The sequence below is a fragment of the Coregonus clupeaformis genome, chromosome 34, assembly GCF_020615455.1.
Source record: "Coregonus clupeaformis isolate EN_2021a chromosome 34, ASM2061545v1, whole genome shotgun sequence".
Lineage (NCBI taxonomy): Eukaryota > Metazoa > Chordata > Actinopteri > Salmoniformes > Salmonidae > Coregonus > Coregonus clupeaformis.
In genome coordinates, this window is record NC_059225.1 from 31144224 (window position 1) to 31167838 (window position 23615).

The 23615-nt window shown below is 42.8% G+C and overlaps 1 protein-coding gene and 1 non-coding gene across 2 annotated transcripts in view; both read left to right on the forward strand.

The window, feature by feature from the left end:
* LOC121550007 (rab effector MyRIP) overlaps window positions 1-16097 on the forward strand; it is a 66511-nt gene extending 50414 nt beyond the window's left edge. The window contains exons 7-14 of the mRNA XM_045210548.1: window positions 1624-1804; window positions 2125-2795; window positions 3533-4306; window positions 10409-10600; window positions 10895-11056; window positions 11626-11724; window positions 11812-11872; window positions 13447-16097. Of these exons, the coding sequence (XP_045066483.1) occupies window positions 1624-1804; window positions 2125-2795; window positions 3533-4306; window positions 10409-10600; window positions 10895-11056; window positions 11626-11724; window positions 11812-11872; window positions 13447-13487 (2181 nt within the window). The 3' untranslated portion in view covers window positions 13488-16097. The remainder of the gene's footprint in view (window positions 1-1623; window positions 1805-2124; window positions 2796-3532; window positions 4307-10408; window positions 10601-10894; window positions 11057-11625; window positions 11725-11811; window positions 11873-13446) is intronic.
* A 6219-nt stretch (window positions 16098-22316) lies between these two features.
* On the forward strand, window positions 22317-22389 carry trnar-ccg. Its single transcript has one exon. It is a non-coding gene; the product is annotated as a tRNA-Arg (tRNA).
* The last annotated feature ends 1226 nt before the right edge of the window (window positions 22390-23615 follow it).

Consider the following 23615-nt stretch of genomic DNA (forward strand, 5'->3'; position numbering starts at 1 on the left):
TACCCTGCACTACACTACCCTACACTACCCTACACTACACTGCACTACACTACACTATGCTATACTACTCCACAATAAGCTCCACTATAATATACTATACTACACTAAAGTAAGCTCCACTATACTACACTACAATACACTACACTTTTTCCTGACCATTTGACCTGACCCAGGAAATACTGGGCCCTAAATATAGTCTCTAGCTAGAGCCTGGTCAGGAAAAACTGCTGTCCCTAGTGATGAGATATGAGGACAGACAGGGTTGAGGTCTGGCTGCCAAAATAAGGGAACCGCCAATATAAAGTGGTGTTGGGCCACCACGAGCCAGAACAGCTTCAATGCGCCTTGGCATAGATTCTACAAGTGTCTGGAACTCTATTGGAGAGATGTGATACCATTCTTCCATGAGAAATTCCATCATTTGGTGTTTTATTGATTGTGTTGGAAAACGCTGTCTCAGGCGCCGCTCCAGAATCTCCCATAAGTTCAATTGTGTTGCGATCTGGTTGAGATCTGGTGACTGAGACGGCCATGGCATATGGTTTACGTCATTTTCATGCTCATCAAACCATTCAGTGACCACTCGTGCCCTGTGGATGGGGGCATTGTCATCCTATGGGGGCATAGCCATGGTAGCCAAAATAATTTTTAGACATGACCCTAAGAATGATGGGATGTTAATTGCTTAATTAACTCAGGAACCACACCTGTGTGGAAGCGCATGCTTTTAATATACTTTGCATCCCTCATTTACTCAAGTGTTTCCATTATTTTGGCTGGTTTTCGCATGATTGCTGTTTGTACCTGTGAGCTGTATAGTAATTTACCAGGGAAACCTCTACACACACTCCCTGGGCCACAGAGGGATGGGCTCCCTTTATCAACGCTCTGCACACACACACACACAAAAGTGTGCGCAGACACACACACAGGTGCGCACACATATACACATACGGTCACGCGCACACACACACACACACACACATACGCTATGAATGAGCTCAAAGTGAGTGTGTGTCTGTAAACAGAGATTTTTTATTCATATTAGTTCCTCCTCCGCTGTTCTTGTCCGTATTTGTAGTTCTCTGATGCCCCCTGCTGACTCTTTATATGAATCACATCCATGTGACTGGCTGTTCGTCCCAAATGGAACCCCAAAGGGCTCTGGTCAAAAGTAGTGCACTATGTAAAATAGGGTACCATTTAGGACGCATCCTGAAAGTCAGTCATACAATGTACCAGGATACCGGAAGAACACAAACTTGAGTTGCCATTTCGTTTCAATACCTTCTGACATTTTAACCAAACAACCAGTTCACGTTCAGTTGGATCGGTGAATAACAGCACGTAGTCACTGTTATCCACATAGCCACCCAAACAAGCTAATCTTTTCTACCTAATCCTCAAGTTTTGTTTGGCTGGAACTGAAGCATGGGAAAATTGCTGCCCTGAACAAAATTCTGCCACTGTGAGAGTTAGCATTTGAAGCTGGCCTTGGCTGGTAGACCCAACATTCTGCATTCTGTATAATTCTGTGTTACCTTTTCAGCACTTGTAGTTTTTAAAGTGTGTAGCCTATCATTAACATGTTTTTGTATTTGTTGTTGGTGCGTGTGTGTACAGAGGTCGCAGTCGGCATTCTCCCTGACCAGTGATGACTCTCCAGCGAAGGTCACTGAGGCACTAGTGGTGGCGGGGGCAGGGGAAGGGGGCGGGGTACAGGACTACACCTCTCTGAAGAAGGACACTGCCAGGGCCTCCTCACTGCCCAGCTGGAAGAGTGTGGACCGCCTGGACAACTCCAGTACGACACACACTGAAACATGGATCCCTCATACAGTCACACACACATTAGAGACAGAGACACGTCCATAGCAGTCATCCTTTTAGTCAGATGCATAACACTCTACACTCAACCCAGAGACATGTCCATTCTGTCACACATGACATGCAAAGATGTCAGTAATTTCACGTCTCTTATTTGTACAGTCAAAAACAGTATGTTACATGCAACAGGACAATTCCATACCATTACGCTCACAGGAAGAATGCTGTTTTTGTCACTTATGTAAAGCTTTGTATATGTTTGTCTGTGCTTGTATGTATGTATGTATGTATGTACAGGCGCGTCCTCGGTTTTGCAGAGCCCTGACGGTAACTGGATCGCTCTGCAGAGCTCTCAGCACTCCCGTCCCAGCCTACTGACCAAGAGAAAGTCGCTGGTGTTCAGCGTCCTGGAGAAAGAGTCTGGCGTGGTCTCAGCCTATGACGAGATGGGCTCTGAATCCGATCAGGAGAATGACGAGGGGGGCTGGGGGACCGCGCTCCGCCAGTTTCGACGGAAACTCTCAGACGAGACGTACTACACGGACTCCCAACACGACCCGGAGTGGACGTACACCCCGGTCCAGCTCTCGGTCACCTCGCCCTCCTCGGGCCAGTACACCAACACTGAGACCCTCAACTCGGACTCAGAGTCCACCTCGGTACCTTCCGCCCGCCCCCGCAAACCCCTCCAGAACTTGATGGGAAAAAAAGGCCCTAACTCGGACCCGCATCTTCATCCCCAGCAAGCTCAGTACCACCATCATCAACACCAGAACCTCCCTTCGTACCCGCTCCACCCGGAGGCGCTGGATGTGAACTTTAACCCCAAGTTGACGGGGGATAGTAGCGAGGCGGAGGACAGCAGGCAGAGCGACCAGGTCAGGAGGTCGCGGAGACGCAGGAAGAGCAAGAGGGAACCGGCGGGGAACCAGGCCCACACACAGCCCCTCTACGCACAATCTGTACAGGTGGGAGGACGACAGGAAGTTTAACTTGCCATGACTGTGATATGCGGTTGTCTTGCCTACCTTAGTTGAACGCTTTGACAGTAAGTCACTCTGGCTGACAGTCTCTGCTAAATCCCCCCATGGGTTCACATTTATTTTTTTTGCGCTAGCACTACACAGCTGATTCAAATAATCAAAGCTTGATGATGAGTTGGTTATTTGAATCAGCTGTGTAGTGCTAGGGCAAAAACCAAAACGTGCACCCAGGGGGGGAAACCCTGTGCTAAATTACTAAAATGTAAAGATAAGGAGCGTGTAGCAGCTACACCAATCTCGTTCTCATTTCTCATTTACAGTAGTAAATTGAGCTATACAGAGATTTTGGATTTATAATAATTTTTACTCCACCTCATTTTTGTTGTTACAAATGTCTGAAAAAGGTTTAAAGTCATTGGTCAACCCTCATAAGACTGAGAAACATTACCTCACCACTATGTGGCAGAAAAGGACCAATATTTTTCATAAAGAAAGAAATTAATTAATTAATTAATACATTAGGGTCTCTCTCCCTATTGCTCTCTCTTTCTTTCTCTCGCTCTTTCTCTTTTCTCTCTCTCCTCTCTCTCTCACTCTCTCTCTCTCTCTCTCTCTCTCTCTCTCTCTCTCTCTCTTTCCTCTCTCTCTCTCCTCTCTCTCTTCTCTCGCTCTCTCTCGCTCTCTCTTTCTCTCTCGCTCTCTCTTTCTCTCTCCATCCTTAGGAGAACAGTTTCCTGCTGAATGCCCTGTTGAAGAGGGGCATGAGTGAGGAGATGGCCGCCCCTGATGTGGTGCCCATCCCTAAAGCCTCCTCTGAGGTCATGACCCCCGAGCCCAAGGACCAGGACACTATGGCCCCTAACTCTGCGGCCCCCAACCCCCTTAACCCCATGGCCCCTGGCCCACTGTCCCCCAGCAGCACTGGGCCCGGCTCTGGAGACACACTGGAGCAGGAGCTCCGCTCCAAACTGAGCCAGCTGGTTGGACGAGCCGACAGCAAAGAAGTAGTGAGCTCGTCCGAGGACGAGCCAATCCAAAGTCCTGGAGGGAGAGACAGAGAAAGTGACAGACTGAAAGAGAAGTTGAGGCAGAATGAGAGAGAACGAGATCGGCAGAGACAGAGTGAGAGACCGAGAGACAGACCGAGCAGTAAAAGTCAGGATAGGACGAAGAGAGAGACAATCGAGTCAGTGAAAGGGCTGGAACTGAAAAAGAGAGAGCGACTAACGGAAAGGCCGACGTTAAGAGAGGAGGAGAGAGTGAAGGAGAGGAGGTTGGAGAGAGGAGGAAATAGTTTGGAAGAGAAAGTAGATGACAGAGAAGAGAAGACAGTGGAGAAGAACAGGCAAAGTAAGAGACCACAGAGAAAAGAGGTGGACAGAAAGACCGAGAAAAAGGGGGAACAAGTGGAAGACCAAAAAGAAAAGATCAGATCCACGCCCACCTCACCTTCTATTTCCCCATCTGTCCAGGAGGGGGTGCTGTGTGACGGACAGGTGAGCAAAGAGAGGCGGAACAGGAACTCATTGTTTCATATTTCGCTTTAGCCATAGAGTTGGCTAGAGGGCCAAATCTAGGGATATGGATACCAGGATAGGGTTACTTGGCCCAGAGCCTGTTTTAGCATGGGTAAAGATAGGAGACGAGCTCTCGAGTACATCTATGGCTCTATGGCTTTAGCCTACCATCAATGTCCTGTTTGTCCTCACCTAAACACGGCAGGGGGCTACCCTTAGTTATCTTTCAATCTGTTGTTAAACTGTCTCTGTATCGTACTCCTCATTTCACTCCTTTATTTCCCCTCCCATCTCTTCTGCCTGTACCTTCTACTCATCCCTAACGTCTTTCTCCCTGCTCGCTTACCTCTTCTTACCTCTTCTCTCATCCATATTTTGCTGTGCCATCCATGTCCCACCTCTCTCCTTTTCTCCCTTTCTCCTGTCTGTCTCTCTGTCCGTCCGTCTGTCCGTCCATGCGTGTCTGTCTTGTCTGTCAGGAGGGACAGAATGGGTTGGAACTACAGCGGAGGCTATAGTTGCTCTCCTCTCTCTTACAGCAGGTGAAATCTACTGTCTCTATAACAGCCCCGGTCAGGACATCACACACACGGGCACACGTATGGGCCACACACACACACACACACACACACACACACACACACACACACACACACACACACACACACACATAGACCTTCTATGCAACATGAGTCATGACTAAGTCCCAACCTTAACATTCACTTGATACACCAAAACTATGAAATTACTGTGATTGACGTACAGTCATGGTCAAAAGTTTTGAGAATGAGACAAATACTAATTTTCACAAAGTCTGCTGCCTCAGTTTTTATGATGCCAATTTGCATATACTCCAGAATGTTATGAAGAGTGATCAGATCAATTGCAATTAATTGCAAAGTCCCTCTTTGCCATGAAAATGAACTTAATCCCCAAAAAACATTTCCACTGCATCTCAGCCCTGCCACAAAAGGACCAGCTGACATCATGTCAGTGATTATCTCGTTAACATAGGTGAGAGTGTTGACAAGCACAAGGCTGGAGATCACTCTGTCATGCTGATTGAGTTAGAATAACAGACTGGAAGCTTTAAAAGGAGGGTGGTGCTTGAAATCATTGTTCTTCCTCTGTTAACCATGGTTACCTGCAAGGAAACACGTGCCGTCATCATTGCTTTGCACAAAAAGGGCTTCACGGGCAAGGATATTGCTGCTAGTAAGATTGCACCTAAATCAACCATTTATCGGATCATCAAGAACTTCAAGGAGAGAGGTTCAATTGTTGTGAAGAAGGCTTCAAGGCGCCCAAGAAAGTCCAGCAAGCACCAGGACCGTCTCCTAAAGTTGATTCAGCTGCGGAATCAGGGCACCACCAGTGCAGAGGAATGGCAGCAGGCAGGTGTGATTGCATCTGCACGCACAGTGAGGCGAAGACTTTTGGAGGATGGCCTGGTGTCAAGAAGGGCAGCGAGGAAGCCACTTCTCTCCAGGAAAAACATCAGGGACAGACTGATATTCTGCAAAAGGTACAGGGATTGTCTGCTGAGGACTGGGGTAAAGTAATTTTCTCTGATGAATCCCCTTTCCGATTGTTTGGGGCATCCGGAAAAAAGCTTGTCCGGAGAAGAGAAGGTGAGCGCTACCATTAGTCCTGTGTCATGCCAACAGTAAAGTATCCTGAGAACATTCATGTGTGGGGTTGCTTCTCAGCCAAGGGAGTGGGCTCACTCACAATTTTGCCTAAGAACACAGCCATGAATAAAGAATGGTACCAACACATCCTTCAAGAGCAACTTCTCCCAACCATCCAAGAACAGTTTGGTGACGAACAAGGCCTTTTCCAGCATGATGGAGCACCTTGCCATAAGGCAAAATGATAACTTTGTGGCTCGGGGAACAAAACATCGACATTTTGGGTCAAAGGCCAGGAAACTCCCCAGACCTTAATCCCATTGAGAACTTGTGGTCAATCCTCAAGAGGCGGGTGGACAAACAAAACCCCACAAATTCTGACAAACTCCAAGCATTGATTATCCAAGAATGGGCTGCCATCAGTCAGGATGTGGCCCAGAAGTTAATTGACAGCATGCCAGGGCGGATTGCAGAGGTCTTGAAAAAGAAGGGTCAACACTGCAAATATTGACTCTTTGCATAAACTTAATGTAATTGTCAATAAAAGCCTTTGACACTTATGGAATGCTTGTAATTATACTTCAGTATACCATAGTAACATCTGACAAAAATATCTAAAAACACTGAAGCAGCAAACTTTGTGAAGACCAATACTTGTGTCATTCTCAAAACTTTTGACCATGACTGTAGACCGCACACACTAACACACACTCAGGCACACATGCATCTATCTGATGATTCCTCCTTTTACAATGCTTTCTCAGACACTCTGTCACAAGTAAGGCATGATCAAGTGAGACATGCTTGTTTTGTCAAGGACCATAATGGTATTAGTCACTCTCTCTCTCTCTCTGCTCTACTTCAGTTGTTTGTGTCCCAAATAGCGCCCTATTCCTTCTATAGTACACTACTTTTGACCAGTGCATGTAGTGTGTAGGATACCATTTGTGATGCCGATTTGTTCTTATCGAGATGTGTCCTATTTTAGGAATAGATAGGGAGTGAAAGAGGGAGTGAAAAGCTGATGGTGCTGAATTCAATTCAGACATATGAAGCCGATTGCATTAGCTAATATACTTGTTTCATTTATAGTGCTTTTCTCTTTTATTCTTTTTCAATACATTTTAGACATTTGGAAAGGGCAGAGGCTGGGGTATGAATGGCAGACTTACATAAAAGGTGTGAAACTAGTAGAAATACTTGAAAGGACTAATAAGTAGTTATTTTGGTATCTGTACTTTACTATTTATATTTTTGACAAGTTTTACTTTTACTCCACTACATTTCTAAAGAAAATACTTTACCTGACACCCAAAAGTACTCGTTACATTTCGAATGCTCAGGCAGGACAGCAATATGGTCCAATTCATGCACCTACCAATATCACGCGTTGTCATCCCTACTGTCTCTGATCTGGCGGACTCACTAAACACAAATACTGCGTTTGTAATGTCTTGTAAAGTCTTGGAGTGTGCCCCTGTCTGTCCGTAAAGGTACAAAAACAAGAAAATCGTGCCGTCTGGTTTGCTTAATATAAGGAATTTGATGTATAACATTTACTTTCATTTGTTACTTTTACTCAAGTATAAATATGGATGGATTGATATACCATGATATCCCACACACCCACACACTACTAAAAGGCTTCTCTGGAATGGGGTGCTAATCTGGGTAAAGTCCCTTTTTATTCCAAAAGAGGAAAAGTGACAACATCTTCTCCCACAAAATAATGACCACAACAACAACGTTTTCAATTCATGGTGCTCTTGTTTCTATTTTTTAAAAGGTGATGTATTAATTTTTTTATAAATAAGAGCACCATGAATTGAAAACGTTGCTGTTGCGGCCATTTGTGGAAGATGCTGTCGCCGTCCCTCTTTTGGAATATTAAAGACACTGTAAAGTAAATTTGCATAGCTCTCCACTTGTTTGAGATATGACTAAGTATCAAAAGAAAAGATCTGCAGCATGTTCATATCACCCAAGTGTAGCACATGGTGATATGTGAAACGTACTCCTCAGCCGTAAGTGTCCCGCTTGCGTCGCCTCATTATCTAGCTTTTGAGGTGGCTCAATCGGCTAAGACGCTTGAGGGAGGGCGGTCACTTGTGTTTGTGAGGCAGAGATCCCGAGTTCGAGCCAGGTATGGGCCGAATCGGAAGGAAGTGGTACTCGCAAAGCAAGCAGCGTTGATGTCCTTTACACAAGCACACACTGCATGGTATCTCAGGAATACTAGTGTGGATGCGCTTTCTAAACACAAATGTCACAGTAGGAAATTAGGCATGTGTTGGGAGTGATAATGATGTCTCTTTGTAAAGGAGGTGATGGCCAAAACTCTCAATCCGGCTCCCATTCTCCATCGACCTACTTAGTCAGTACCGGAACTCTTTGCTCTCTATGTCACCGCTGAGTGTTGAAAAGGAGCCGTCTCTCATCTCGTCTCATCTCAGACTCGAGTGCCACCCACTAACACCCCCTAACACCCACACTGTACACTTCCTTTCAGAGCCCACGCAGGTCACTAGCTAACTAACATGTCTTAGAGAGAGAGAGAGAGAGAGAGAGAGAGAGAGAGAGCAAAAGCGGGTGGATCAATGCACTCATTAGTCCCACAGATCAAAGCTTCAAGCCAATGATTAACTCAATATTGAATTACATCTATCTCTCTCCTTCTCCCTCTCCCCTCTCTCCTTCTCATCTGTTCAGATGTACTGTTCTTGTTTGTACTTTACAGTTGGAGTGTGGTTTGTTATGTCGTATAGGTTCCAGCCGGGACTGCACTTTCATTTACCATACAGTGCATTCGGAAAGTATTTAAACCCCTTGACTTTTTTACACATTTTGTTATGTTACAGCCTTATTCTAAAATTGATTAAATACTTTTTTTCCTTCATCAATCTACACACAATATCCCATAATGACAAAGAAAAAACAGGTTTTTAGAAATTAAAATTAAAATAAAAAATGGAAAATACACATTTACATAAGTATTCAGACCCTTTACTCAGTACTCTGTTGAAGCACCTTTGGCAGCGATTACAGCCTCAAGTCTTCTTGGGTATGACGCTACAAGCTTGGCACACCTGTATTTGGGGAGTTTCTCCCATTCTTCTCTGCAGATCCTCTCAAGCTCTGTCAGGTTGGATGTGGGGCGTCGCTGCACAGCTATTTTCAGGTCTCTCCAGAGATGTTCAATCGGGTTCAAGTCTGGGCTCTGGCTGGGCCACTCAAGGACGAAGCCACTCCTGCGTTGTCTTGGCTGTGTGCTTAGGTTCGTTGTCCTGTTGGAAGGTGAACTTTCGCCCCAGTCTGAGGTCCTGAGCGCTCTGGAGCAGGTTTTCATCTCTCTGTACTTTTCTCCATTCATCTTTCCCTCAATCCTGACTAGTCTCCCAGTCCCTGCCGCTGAAAAACATCCCCACAGCATGATGCTACCACCACCACACTTCACCGTAGGGATGGTGCCAGGTTTCCTCCAGACGTGACGCTTGGCATTCAGGCCAAAGAGTTCAATCTTGGTTTCATCAGACCAGAGAATCTTGTTTCTCATGGTCTCAGTCTTTAGATGCCTTTTGGCAAACTCCAAGTGGGCTGTCATGTGCCTTTTACTGAGGAGTGGCTTCTGTCTGGACACACCTACCATAAAGGCCTGATTGGTGGTGCAGAGATGGTTGTCTTTCTGGAAGGTTCTCCCATCTCTACAGAGGAACTCTGGAGCTCTGTCAGAGTGACCATCGGGTTCTTGAATTTACCACAGGTGGACTCCAATCAAGTTGTAGAAACATCTCAAGGATGATCAATGGGAACAGGATGCACCTGAGCTTAATTTCAAGTCTCATAGCAAAGGGTCTGAATACTTATGTAAATAAGGTATTTCTGTTTTTTATTTTGAATACATTTGCAAAAATGTCTAAAAACCTGTTTTCGCTTTGTCATTATGGGGTACTGTGTGTAGATTGAGGAACATTTGTTGTTTAATCCATTTTAGAATAAGTCAAGGGCTCTGAATACCTTCCGAATGCACTGTATGTTAGGTCCACTGTCACCCTTACATGACCTCTATAACTTAAACCTATTCAATAATGGAATCTACTAATAGAAAAGGTCAACAGCTCTCCTCCTCTTCTACCTGAAGCCTCACACTGTTTTCCTCCACCTGATCGCTCCTTGCAGGTCGAGCGTGAGTCGTGATGATGTGTGTGTGTTGATTGGAGGTGTATAAGCGCTGTGTGTCATTGACTGACTCCGTCTGTCATTGAGGACCATGCTGTAAACACCTCACTCGGACCCTTCTACGACTCTTCTCTTCACTGTTCCATGTTTTTACTCACTAATCATCTTTGTGCCTATGTGTGCCTGACTTGTATCTCTGTGTGTGTTTGTATGTGGTGTCTCTCTCTCTGTGTGTGTGTGTGTGTGTCTTGACGTGTGTGTGTGTGTTGAACAGAAGTACTCGGCTGCATCTCTGTGCAGTATCACCACAGAGGTCCTGAAGGTGCTCAACGCCACCGAGGAGCTGATTGGTGAGGCGGGGGGCGATAGCGTCACCCCCTCAGAGTGCATGAGCGCGTCTGAATCCTTCTCCAGCTGCTTAGAGACCAGGAAGCTGGAGCAGAAACTCACCAAGATGGAGGAAAACGTGAGACCCACAGCCTACATACATCTGAATGTTGGCGGTTGTCACTATCTGGTCATGCTAGAAAGGACCAAAGTGCAGCGCTTTCTAAACCCTAAACTGAATCCTTACCATAACCTCAACCATAACCCTAGATCAAGAGAATAAATAACCAATGTGTACTTGCGCATCTGAAGTCACTATCTGAGCCACTTTTGTCCATCCTAGCATGACCATATAGTGACTAACACCTGTATTATTTCATTTAATGTGATGGGCACATTGAGCTCTCCTGTAACATGTGACTTATCCCTGCAGGTGTACCTGGCTGCGGGGGTGGTGTACGGCCTAGAGGGGGCACTGGGGGACCTGGAGGAGGTGGCCCGGGGCATCAGCAGTGGCACCTCAGACAGAGAGCTGGCCTTCCTGGAGGACCAGCTGGCCACTGCCGCGACCCAGGTGCAGCAGTCTGAGCTCCAGGTAGGGGGTCCATTCATATCCAAACGCCCAGTTGTTTCAATGGCTGTGTTCCATGCTGATTACATTTCAGATGCATGTCAGATTTCACAACGCCTGTATAGGTGTTTGACATATGAGCCAACCACATCTTCTTTTGTTATATATATGTTTAAGGTATTTTCGGACTTTATTGAGCAAAGAGAGAGGATGACTGTGGGGAAAGATCGTTTGTGTCAAAGGGAAGTAGGTTGGCATGTGTCCCGGAGGCTGCGCCTTAGACCGCTAGACCACCCTAGGCTACCAACCACATGTTATGATATAGCAATTTGATGCCCAACTGCAATGTGGTCGGCCTGGAACGCGACCAATGTCTGATGGTCCTGTTAGAATGCAGGCTTAAATGGGGAGACTGGAGAGAATGTGTAGGATATGTAATTGTATTCCACTGGTGTTTTCTAAATTGTCCTTCAGGAGCAAAGTTAATTAAAATGATCTGTTAACCTGAGCTTTGCTCTACATGTACAGCAAATATAGTTTTACTTCAGGTCTGATATCCTTTTTCTGAATCGTTTTTCATCATCCCCCTCCAGATATCAGACATCGAGGTGAGGATATTATCTTTAAAAACAGCTGGACTGAACGTCACCGCCTGCAATCGTTTCTCCAAATTCCCCACGCCAAAACCTAAGGTAGTATTCTTCACCGTACTATAATTACACACAAACACAGCCTAATGGCCACTGTATTCACCGCACTCATCTGCTGTTTCTCTGTAGCCTCAAACCCTCGACACATCACGCCAACAGAGGAGAAAGCTACCTGCCCCTCCAGTCAAAGGTAACGGACTTGTTGAAATGATCAGAAAGAAAACCTGGTTTGAAAACTTTTTTTGTTGTTGTTCTATTTAATCTATTGACACCTCCATTTCCCTTTTCTACTTTTGTTTAATTAAGTTTATAGGGTTGACTCCCCTTGTTGATTGAAAAAGTACCAGGGCGAAAAATGATCCAAACGTTGTCACTTCATAAAATCTCAAATCTTTCAGACTGTGAAATGTCACACTGTCTCAAGGAGCAAGTTTTGCCTTTCAGCAGTCGTAAAACACACACACACCCTCTTAATGCGCTGATGTGCGTTTTACATCGATCGTGGCTCACATCGCTGTGGCAACACAATGTTGTCTGCTCCACATAATAACACACCCTTTTTCATGTGTGGACGTTGGATTGGAGAAGAAAAAAAAACATGTATTCACACTTAGAAGGCTAACATCACACATTTGGATCTAAAGGAAGAGATTTAATGGATGGGAGACTAAAGGCACCAGCTAGAGAGGGAAGACATAGAAAGGAAGAAAGAGAAAGGTTCCATTAGGAAAGAGAGAAGGAGCACAGAGAATAAGAGACGAATCGGACGGCTGCGTCATCAACCGATGGGGACACACTCCTTTTCATGTTAATTAATTATTAATGGGGGTTTTCTTTATGTTTGGCACCATCACCGTATCAGTGATTCACTCTGTTTTTAGTTTTAGTCTCAAAGAAAAGCACAACACATCAGAGGCAAAATCAAAGAAGAACTCTCATATTGTCATACAGCATTGATTTCAGAAAGGGATCGTCATTAGATTAGCATTTTGTAATTATTATTTCAGTAAAGGAATCATGTTTTACTGTTACTTGCTCTGTCTGGGGAACTTCTGAATTGTATGGCCAATTCTGATTAAATATGACCAAATACACTGAGTGTACAAAACATTAAGGACACCTGCTCTTTCCATGACATAGACTGACCAGGTGAATCCAGGTGAAAGCTATGATCCCTTATTGATGTCACTTGTTAAATCCACTTCAATCAGTGTAGATGAAGGGGAGGAGACAGGTTTTCAAGGATTTTCAAGCCTTGAGTCAATTGAGACATGGATTGTGTATGTGTGACATTCAGAGGGTGAATGGGCAAGAAAAAATATTTAAATGCCTTTGAATGGGGTATGGTAGTAGGTGCCAGGCGCACTGGTTTGTGTCAAGAACTGCAACGCTGCTGTGTTTTTCACACTCAACAGTTTCCTGTGTTTATCAAGAATGTTCCACCACCCAAAGGACATCCAGCCAACTTGACACAACTGTGGGAAGCATTGGAGTCAACATGGGCCAGCATCCCTGTGGATCGCTTTCGACACCTTGTAGAGTCCAGGTGCCGACGGATTGAGGCTGTTCTGAGGGCAAAAGGGGGGGGAGTGCAACGCAATATCGGAAAGGTGTTCTTATTGTTTTGTCATTCAGTGTATATGCAATGTAAACTACAGTTACCGTTATACTGTGTAATAGCTTCATTTCTCATTTTGACAACTCTCCTTAGCTACCCCAATAGCTTAATTATATGTTTATATGTATATCCTGGTCTTCTTCCAGATAAGGAGTCTGAGCAGCAGGTGAGAGCACTTCAGCCGTAGTGACAGACAGACAGCACAAAAAGTCCCTCAAGGGCCCCGCAGGACCCGTGGACCCACGTGGGGCCTCTCAACTCCAGTGCCTTGATCCAGCGTCCGCCTCGGGCTACGCAGGGGCTAACACCTGCCCTGTGCACCCCACCCAGCACTCTCCTCAGCCAGGCACGGCCCCATCCTGTCACCCCCCTAAAAACGACCCCTTACCCTGCCTCCCCAGCCCAGGATTGACCCAACTCCTGTCCCATCCTACTCCATCCGCCCCCCTGGGCCTCACTCATTGTAACCACGACGCCACATCCTGGTGGGTTGATAGACGGCCTGTCTCTGCCTTAAAATCAGCATACGAACACTCCTCACCGAGACAACTCACTGTCCTACTGTCAAAAGAAAACGTAACTTCAAAGTCGTTGTAGTACAGAAAAGAAAAAACCACTGTCAGTCTTTTTTCTAACTGTTTGCAAGAGTATTGTAGGTGTTTGAACTAACGTACAATGAAGATGTGAAAACTTATGTGGTACATGTCCCTAAAGAGGCTCAACTACTACTGTTTTCATTTTGCTCATCGATGAAATGTCATGAATTGCAGAGCACCTGCAGAACCTGTTCAATGTTGTCATTTTATTATTATTTCTGTGTAAAGACTCAGAAGTAATAATTTCCTTGAAACTAGAAAATAACAATCCTCATTCACTAAGATATGGTCTGATGTTTTTCAGATTTTAGAGAAGAGGGTTACTTGAAAAAACATCTGGTGTCCTCTCCTGTTCCTTAAGAATTGACATTAAGATAACAAGTGAACACACCTCAACCTTTTGAAGGAGGTGATTTTGTGATTACCTAATTACTCTTGTGCTAAGTTACCATATTTTGAGAAAGTTTTGCTATATTGCTAGTAATGTAATGCAACATTTACATTGAATTGCATTTACAAATAATGAAGCATTTATCACACAAATAGGCTACCTATCTGTAAAACATTTATGAACCCAAAGAATCCATGAATTGACGAAATGAACACGTGTTTCTTACCAAACAAAAGCACCTGTCTATGAAATTGTCACCATTCTAAGTCATTAGTTGTTGTTATTTTTATGTTTCATTTGTTTCAGCTTTGTGGCCTTTATTTGGCATAGATCCTGATTTCTCTCCTGTGCTGTATGGCTCCAGTAATGAGTTGTACATTTGTGTTAAATATCTTGTAAAGATTTATGCATAATGAAGTCTACTGGGCTGTATGACAAAATGCCATGAAGACCATGATGTTATTACAAGCAATTCAATTTTTGACTTTTCAAGGTTGTTATTATTTTCCCTAGAACAAAGTGGGCGGAAAATGGTGTAGGTTGTATTCTCCCCCTCTGAAAGATGTTCTCATCAGTTATGTCTGAAAGCGTGTCATGTTTCCTCCTTCAAAGTGCTTTACATGTATGGCTGCATTAATTGTCTAGAAATGTGTGATTTTAAAGGTGATAATGGTATTCATATTCATGATAAAATGGGAGATGCTTTAAATAGCAGTTGATGCAGTGTGTGGCATTACTCCAAAGACCAGGGTGAGAGTCTTGAGGGCTAGGCCTGTTTTTATCAAGCATCTCATTGAAGGATCAGGTCTTCCCTGTCCATGTAACTGTATTCATTGTGATCTACAACGAAAAACTGATCAGAGATCAGCACTTCTATTCTGAGGTGCTTATAAATACAGGCCCTGCTCTTTATAATGAGTAAGTCAGATAGTATTAATATAGAGGATATGAAATACAAGGCTTAGTAGGATTCTGTTCCTATCTACTGCTCGGTAATTACAGGTAAAATAGCATGACGTTTGCTCTGGTCCGTGGTGTTATGTACGGCCTGAGCCTTTTTCAAGCCGCACATAACGCCCTGGACCAGAACTAGTATAAAGTGTCATCTAGTTGTTCTTTGATAACATGGGTTATTCCCATACATATGGACTGCTGGCACTTGTATTGGATTCAATTAGATTCTATTGGATTCAATTAGATTCTATTGGATTCAATTAGATTCTATTTGATTCAATTAGATTCAATTAGATTCTGTTGGATTCAATTAGATTCTATTTGAACACTGTCCACTGGTGAGTCCATCTATTCATCCCATGATCACATTTTGCAGGTTTTGCAGATCGTTCCTGTATGTTGTCGTTGTTCCTGGAAGTGTGTTGTTGTGTGTGTCTAAACGCATGTTAAATAGATGTACAAAATTCTCATGAGAAGCACAGCCACGGGGTTCATTATTATCAATGTCCTGTATTTTTCTATTGTAAAAAAAAATATTTGATCTCACCTCAGAATTTGTTTATGTATATATGTAAAAAATGGATATGACTTATAAGATATAATTGCCCAATCATAAACTTGATCCTTCTGTGTTGTCTGTGAGAGACTGTGCAACCTAGCTGCCATCACGACTGAATGACTGTAGTGGAGTTCACTACGCACAGCTCTGATGGACTATTCACTCATATGTGCAATCGTTTGTTGCAATCCATATCGTGTGTTGGGGAAAAATATTAAGAAGCAAAAAATAGATTCTCTGTGCCAAATTGCTCTGAATGAGAAAAAGTGTAATACTAAATGAATAAAAGTTTGCATACCTGAATAACCTCTGGAGTTTCCTGTCATTCCTAACTTAATAACGTATTATCTTATGTTACAAAGAAAATCCCTTTATCAGCAATATAAATACCTCATGGTAAAAAAAAAGAAACCCCCGCTAATTCACAGAAAGATTCATATCGGAATTTGAGCATCTTTATATTTCTCTTGATATACTTCCTGCTTTTCATTAAACAATAACTGGTAACATCACCAATCTACCAAAAACATAGTTAGAGACATCTTCATTTATTCATCAATATAGATTGCATTTCTCTGTATGTACAGAATACAACAGATTTTTTTGGTCAGCCAGTTTAGAGGTCCCTTCGAGTAAGACAGGCTTGAGAGCAAACCTTGAGAAGAAGAAAGACACAGGAAGGAAGGAAGAAAGAAAAGGAGACAGAGACAGAGAAAGGGACAATCCTTGACTAAATAAAAAAAGACACGTTCACAGACACAGACGGTGGGTGGCGAGCGGCCAGGTGGGCATGTTGTCACGGTAACCAGTCGGCGTCCTCCCCTCCCAGCGTCTTCCCGAGGCTCTCCTGGTTCCTGATGGTGTTGAGGAGAAGCTCCAGAGTGTTTGCCACAGACCCAGGGTGTCTGAGCCCACCGCTGCCCCCTCCTCTGCTCTGCCTCTTCCCAAAGCGCCCGATGGGCCTCACCCCACGCCCCACGTACCACAATGGATCTATCTCTGGACCTGACAAAGACGCGGGATGAGTGGAAGCATCAAGTTAAGGTTTGAATATATATATATATATATATATATATATATACACACATATAAGCATGTGCTCGCAATCACAGACAGACACACAGACACACACACTCAAATGCTCTTACAAGCACACACAAATGCCTGTCCACAAAGTAGCCTACACAGTTGTACCGTTATGCATAAACAGTATGTAACATTTGATAGTCACACCTAATAACCCCTCATATTGCTGTTCCAGAACTAGTAATAATGTTCTAAAGGACACAATGTTTTGGTATGAACAATAACGTGGTATTAATTATATAATATGATATGCCATTTAGCAGACACTTTTATCCAAAGCGACTTACAGTCATGTGTGCATACATTTTTACGTATGGGTGGTCCCGGGGATCAAACCCACTACCCTGGCATTACAAGCGCCATGCTCTACCAATTCAGCTACAGAGGACCAACTATAACATGGTGTGAACAATAACATGTATAAACAATAAGGTGGTATGATCAATAACCAGGTACGGACAATACCATTTCTTGGTAGGGTAATAACCTGGTTTGAACAATAACCTGGTATGAACAATACCATTTTCTTGTTAGGCTATTGGTATGAACAATAACCTGGTATGAACAATACCATTTTCTTGTTAGGCTATTGGTATGAACAATAACCTGCTATGAACAATACCATTTTCTTGTTAGGCTATTGGTATGAACAATAACCTGCTATGAACAATACCATTTAGGTTATGAACAATAATCTGAAAGTGGATGTCCATTTACTGGATTTTTCTGAGCAGTTTTTAGGCAACACTTTACATTAAATTATTCTATGAAGGCTTTAAGGTTTATAAAACAGTTACATTGTGGTTATTTCATTTATAAATACCATATCAATAATTAAATCCATAAGTCTGTTAAAAACCTTATAGATAATATTATGATATTACATGTATTTTTTTAGAATCATTGTAAATCAAATCACATTATCAGTAGTGTGTTACCCATTCAAAATGATTTGTTTATTATGATTGTATTAGTTTATTAACACATTTTACCAAACCCTTTATAAACCATTTGTAATAGGTTTGAAATCTGAAATATTATTTATATTAATGAACATAAAATTATATTTTTGTATGAAAGAAAATGTGCAATCCATGTGTAATATCCATGCTGTCACCAAAGTCACATTTCAAGATCAAAAGCCTATAGGAGACAAATCATTCACTTTATTCGATAATAAAACAAGTGTCAACTTACTTCTGTTGTCGACATTGTGGACGATGTGAAAGTCGTGCTCCACTGTGGTACTGTGTACGCAGGTGACCGTCGTGGACAGCAGCAGCAGCACCGTGAGCGCAGCCGTCAGCCAGCGCTTCCCCAGGACGCACTCTCTCACGGTCACCGGGCACACCACTCTAGTCTCAGGAATCATTGTAGATGGACAGCAAGGCACTGCACGTAGACCGTTTTGTTTTAAAATGACATAAAGGTAAAGATAAATGGTTGAACCCGACTTTAGACTTGTATCAATGTAGTCTGGTCCTATCTTTCAATTAGCGTATTTTGCGCGTAATTGCGCACGATTGCGTAATCTTAGAAAAGACAGATAGGCCTACCAATGAATGATCTACTCTGAAACAAGGTTACCTAATAACTAAATAAATAAGTTCTAATCCTAAATATATGGTCACCTTTTATATATAAAAGTCTAGCGGTTTGTGAACGGCACACAACTAGCTTCAACTTACCGTAAACTTTTGTAGCTTGTAGAGGTGGGTCGGTGGAAGGTTTCCTTCTGCCAGGTTCTTCATTGGCGGGAAGGGTGTGAGCGCGAGTTTATATATTCCGGACTGCCCATGTTAGATGATGAATCAAGAACGTCACATAGGATACTCCGGTGGATAAAGTCAGCCCACCACTTCCACCCCATCCACTCCTTCTTGTCTCTTCTTTCCTTTAAGAATACACATTTAATTTAATGGGGCTTTTGGGTTGGAATTTTCTTCACCCATGGCACGCCGCGGTGCACTCCATCAGGTAGTCAATGACATGTGGACAACATTAACTTAGTAGACTGCCCGCGTTGGAGACCTTCACTTCAAGTACAAGACAGTGGCCCAGAGCTGTGGAGGTGGGTATGCCTCAATCATCTTGATTAGTATTGACAAGTCCTACTGTTGTCATAGCACCAACCAGATAGTGGAAAACTGATCAATGAGTATCATTTTCAGTGAATGAACTTGTGTATGTCTAATAATATTCCCTCATATTGTAATTAATTATAGGTAACTGAAATCTGGAGCACTGGACAGTTACTTCAATGCAACATGGTAAATGGTTATAGCCTATCATAGGCCTACATTCTTTGGTGATGTGCATGATTCACATACTGCACATTAACAAATTGATGAATGCAAAACGTGAGTGGTCAATAAAGTGAGATTCTCTTGAGTGTGGTGTCAATGAGTTTGCAAAGGTCCAAACATAGTGTGACATGATGACACAATGTGGTGACAAAGGCACAGCTAGGTGAGAGAGATGAGTCACGGGTGGCAGTCCGGTTGAGGAGATGTTCACAGTAAAACTGAAATGTCAAAAAGGTGATGGTAGTTTTGGCCTCAGGCCCATGACTAGGTCCAGTGAGAGGATATGTCTAAATACAGATTATATTTAAAAAAAAGAGACACACCTGGTCACTCCTTGATTAAATATTATTGGTGCAGTTTGTAAGAATAAATCAGTCCCCCAAAAAAACTGTAAAAAAAACTGTCAGAATTCATAAGCACATAATTGAGACAGTGGCATTATCTATAATTCTAAGCTCTTAATTCAAAGCTCTTGTTAGATATTGTAGTACTTCATTGGCCTGTTTAGTATGGGTGATGCACTGTTCACTTGGGGGGAAAGCAGTTTGGTTCTCCTCCATAGATTAGGACAGCCATTATTGCCCTGTTGAAGGGGATCAGATGCTATGATGTAAGTAAGAGCTCACCCAACAAGAGAGGATGGCTGTGATAATGACCAATTTGCTACCCGAGGATGTGTAATCGTGGCTCGGATTTGGCGCCGGAGACAAGATAGAGGCTTAATGCTTGAAGATGCATATTGCATGTTATTGATTTCTGACGAGGAGCTCTCATTTGCAACAGGACAAATATGAGACGCTTCCAGCAGATGCTCAACCACTATCAGATTTTGCCCAAGGTTCGAGCAACTGTGCAGTCATGTCCAAAATGTATTTGAACTGCTACTAATAATTCATATTTTTTTGCTCCCAAAATATGAGGCCATCAATTTTACAAACAAATGTCAGATAATAAGAGCAGCGGAATATTTTTTTCTATGTCCAAAAACAACAACCACACAAACAACTCAAAAGAACATATGCACATAATATGATAACACATGTTGTGCCCCATAGATTATGTTGTGTCCCTTAAAATGTGTGTGCTTGGCATTAAAACATTAGATCAGATGGATGTTGAGGTTGATCCCTGATCATCCAACGCCACTGGCCTCCTCCTCTTCCAATCTGGGCTAAAGACGTCATAGGCCTTTCTCAACGTTTGGTGAAATCCTCAAAATCTTGCGTCGGCGAGTTCTACCACACACTCATTGCACATGAATGAAGTCAGAACGTCACATAGCAGTCTCGTTAACCTATGCTGTGTGTCTGACAACGCTATAAGAGAGGCTACAGCTGTGGAAGGAGAGTGAAAATGATACGCTATTCCCTTTATAGTGCACTACTTTTGACCAGAGCCCATGGGGGACTCTTTGCCCATTAGTGTGATCTCAACAAGTATGAGGTGAACATGAACATGCTATTGGCTCCCTCCATCTACATGTCTGTATGTGCAGTGAGACAGAGAAGGAGAGACATACAAATCCAGGTTAACACTCATCTTGTCCACGCCAAGAAATCATCTAAGGAATCTAAAGCTGTTGTTGAATTCCACTATTACGGTGTGAGACAGGCTGTCCTAATATGGACACCGTACAATTCAGGAATTTCTTCATTGACTGAGGAAACCTTGCTTGCAGGATGATTAACAGTGTTGACCGTTGGTGTTTTTGTTAATGAGACTGGTCATAAATCGCGGCCTACACAGAGAGTGGGCAGAGGTCCACCATTGATCTTCTCTGGTTTCCCCAGTCTAGAATGGCAGCTTTCCTGCAGTCAGTTCAATTACCAATGATCTGCTGCTAACTGAAGTAGGTGTTGTTTGTTAAGTGGGGGTGCTGGTGGGTGAGATTGAACAGGATATTAAAAGGTATGGAAACAGCACTAGAGTGTATGGTCTGGTGTGATTGAAAACATAAAGAAACTGCTCCTTGCTTGAAAGTCATGCTGCTAAGGCCGGGATTCAATCCGATCAGCCGTAGATCTGCGTAATAGCACACTTGACATTTAAAGGTAATTTCGGTTTGAGCTGACATTTGCACCATTTACCGTGAATATGGTCTACAAAATGCAAGAAAATCGCATTTAAAATGTTAATAACCTAAAAGGGCCGATTGGATCGAATCCGGGCCTAAGTCCTCCTGGGATGGTGGCTGGGATAGTGCATGCAGGGTGTGAATTAAGGATATGGCTGCATATGTTGGCTCAATCAGAACTTACCTTTAAATTGTGTGTTTTCGACAATGCGCGATCGAATTGAATCCCGGACTAAATACACAAAAATAGCTGAGAGATTACAGTTGTGCACATTTGTGTGTCATATCTGTAGGTTAAATCAGGAAAATGGCAAACATACAGTTTATTGACATATTAAAACTATTACAAATATAAAGATGGCTCGAACACCATAGCACCATGTAGTATTATTAATATCCTTTAGAAATAAATATAAATACCTGCATAGATAAACTGCAGCATCAGTGTGCAGGTATCAATCTTTATTTCGTGAGTTTATTATTTGTACCCAGTACCTGCAAGTTATTGGATGTGCGAACACTACGTTTGAGACTAGCTTTAATAATCAGGGCCTGTTCTAGGATGATATGTATTTTTCATTGTTTCAAAGCTTGCTTACTGCAATTTTAATCGTTTAACATGACTCAGACATAATCAATTGTTGGGGCAACATTATATTGTGGGGTGAGCAACCCTGCACCCTCCTAGAGCTGGCGTTGGTATTATTTTCCGTCTGAGTTTGACCAGGAACCTTATGTTTCATGGGCACAATGTAATAACTGTAGGGGTCAACTAGTCTAGAACTACTAAAAAAAAGATAAATAAAAGATTGTTTTTTTAAATGACAAAAAAGTGGGTAGTGTAATTAGCTTGCTTGATGGATGAAAATAATGTTGGAAATGAGATCAGTCTGAACAGGTACTGAGAGTGTACCTGCTTTTACAAGGATTATGCATTGATGTACCACTTGATATTCGTTGCAGGGCCGAGGCAGAGAACAGAGTAGCAGTGGGTGCCCCTTCCCTTTGAAAACAACAATATCTATGGATATTTTTCTCTAGTGCATCAGTGGCCCAGTGGCCTAATGGATAAGGCATCAGCCTCCGGAGCTGGGGATTGTGGGTTCAAGTCCCACCTGGGTCTATTGGAATCAGCTTGTTTTTCATTAAGTAGCACAGAACACCACTGTGCATCAGGGCAATGGACATACATGAGTTCACTACTGTGTTACAGAGTGGTTCTCACTAAGATCCCCATCCCTTGCCTGCTCACATTAATTTAAATGCATGTTGGTAGCTTTAATCACTATCAGTACTAAATTCCCAATTGCCTGAGGCATTTGTAAATAGTGAATTCCAAATGAATGAGGCATTCGTGAATAGTAGGAGAAAACGGTGCTAGAAAAGTGACATTTGGAACCCCTTTCCCAGATCATGACTAGACTGCCAGCCCTGTACTTCACAAAACAATCCACATTTTATTGTCTAAGTAAATGAAGAGCACGTCAAACTGTGGTAAATCAACGCTTTATTAGCATACATTCTTAAAAAAACATGTTCATAGTATTCCAATGACTAGTAGATCTAGACAATCAGTGCTGTGTGCGAGTCAGGACTCCTTTTGTTGTAAAATGTATTGAGACAAAGTGAAACTACACTTTTTAATAAATGTTGATTTGAATGTTGATTCATATTTGTGTGATGATAACAGTAGAATAGGTTTTGTATTTGTATTTATTGTGGATCCCCATTAGCTGCTTCCAAGGCAGCAGCTACTCTTCCTGAGGTCCAGCAAAATGAAGGTAGTTATACAATTTTAAAAACATTACAATACATTCACAGATTTCACAACACACTGTCTGCCCTCAGGCCCCTACTCCACCACTACCACATATCTACAATACAAAATCCATGTGTACGTGTGTGTATAGTGCGCATGTTATCGTGTGTGTGTATGCATGTGTCTGTGCCTATGTTTGTGTTTCTTCACAGTCCCTGCTGTTTCATAAGGTGTATTTTTCTTTACTATTCTTAGGTAGCGGAACGACTTTTTCTTCCCTCCAGGCCTGAGGGCACACACTTTCTAGTAGGCTTAAATTGAAGATATGGCAAATAGGAGTGGCAATATCGTCCGCTATTATCCTCAGTAATTTTCCATCCAAGTTGTCAGACCCCGGTGGCTTGTCATTGTTGATAGACAACAATAATTGTTTCACCTCTTCCACACTCACTTTACGGAATTCAAAATTACAAAGCTTGTCTTTCATAATTTGGTCAGATATACTTGGATGTGTAGTGTCAGTGTTTGCTAATCTTGCCCAATGAAAAAATTATTAAAGTAGTTGGCAATATCAGTCGATTTTGTGAAGA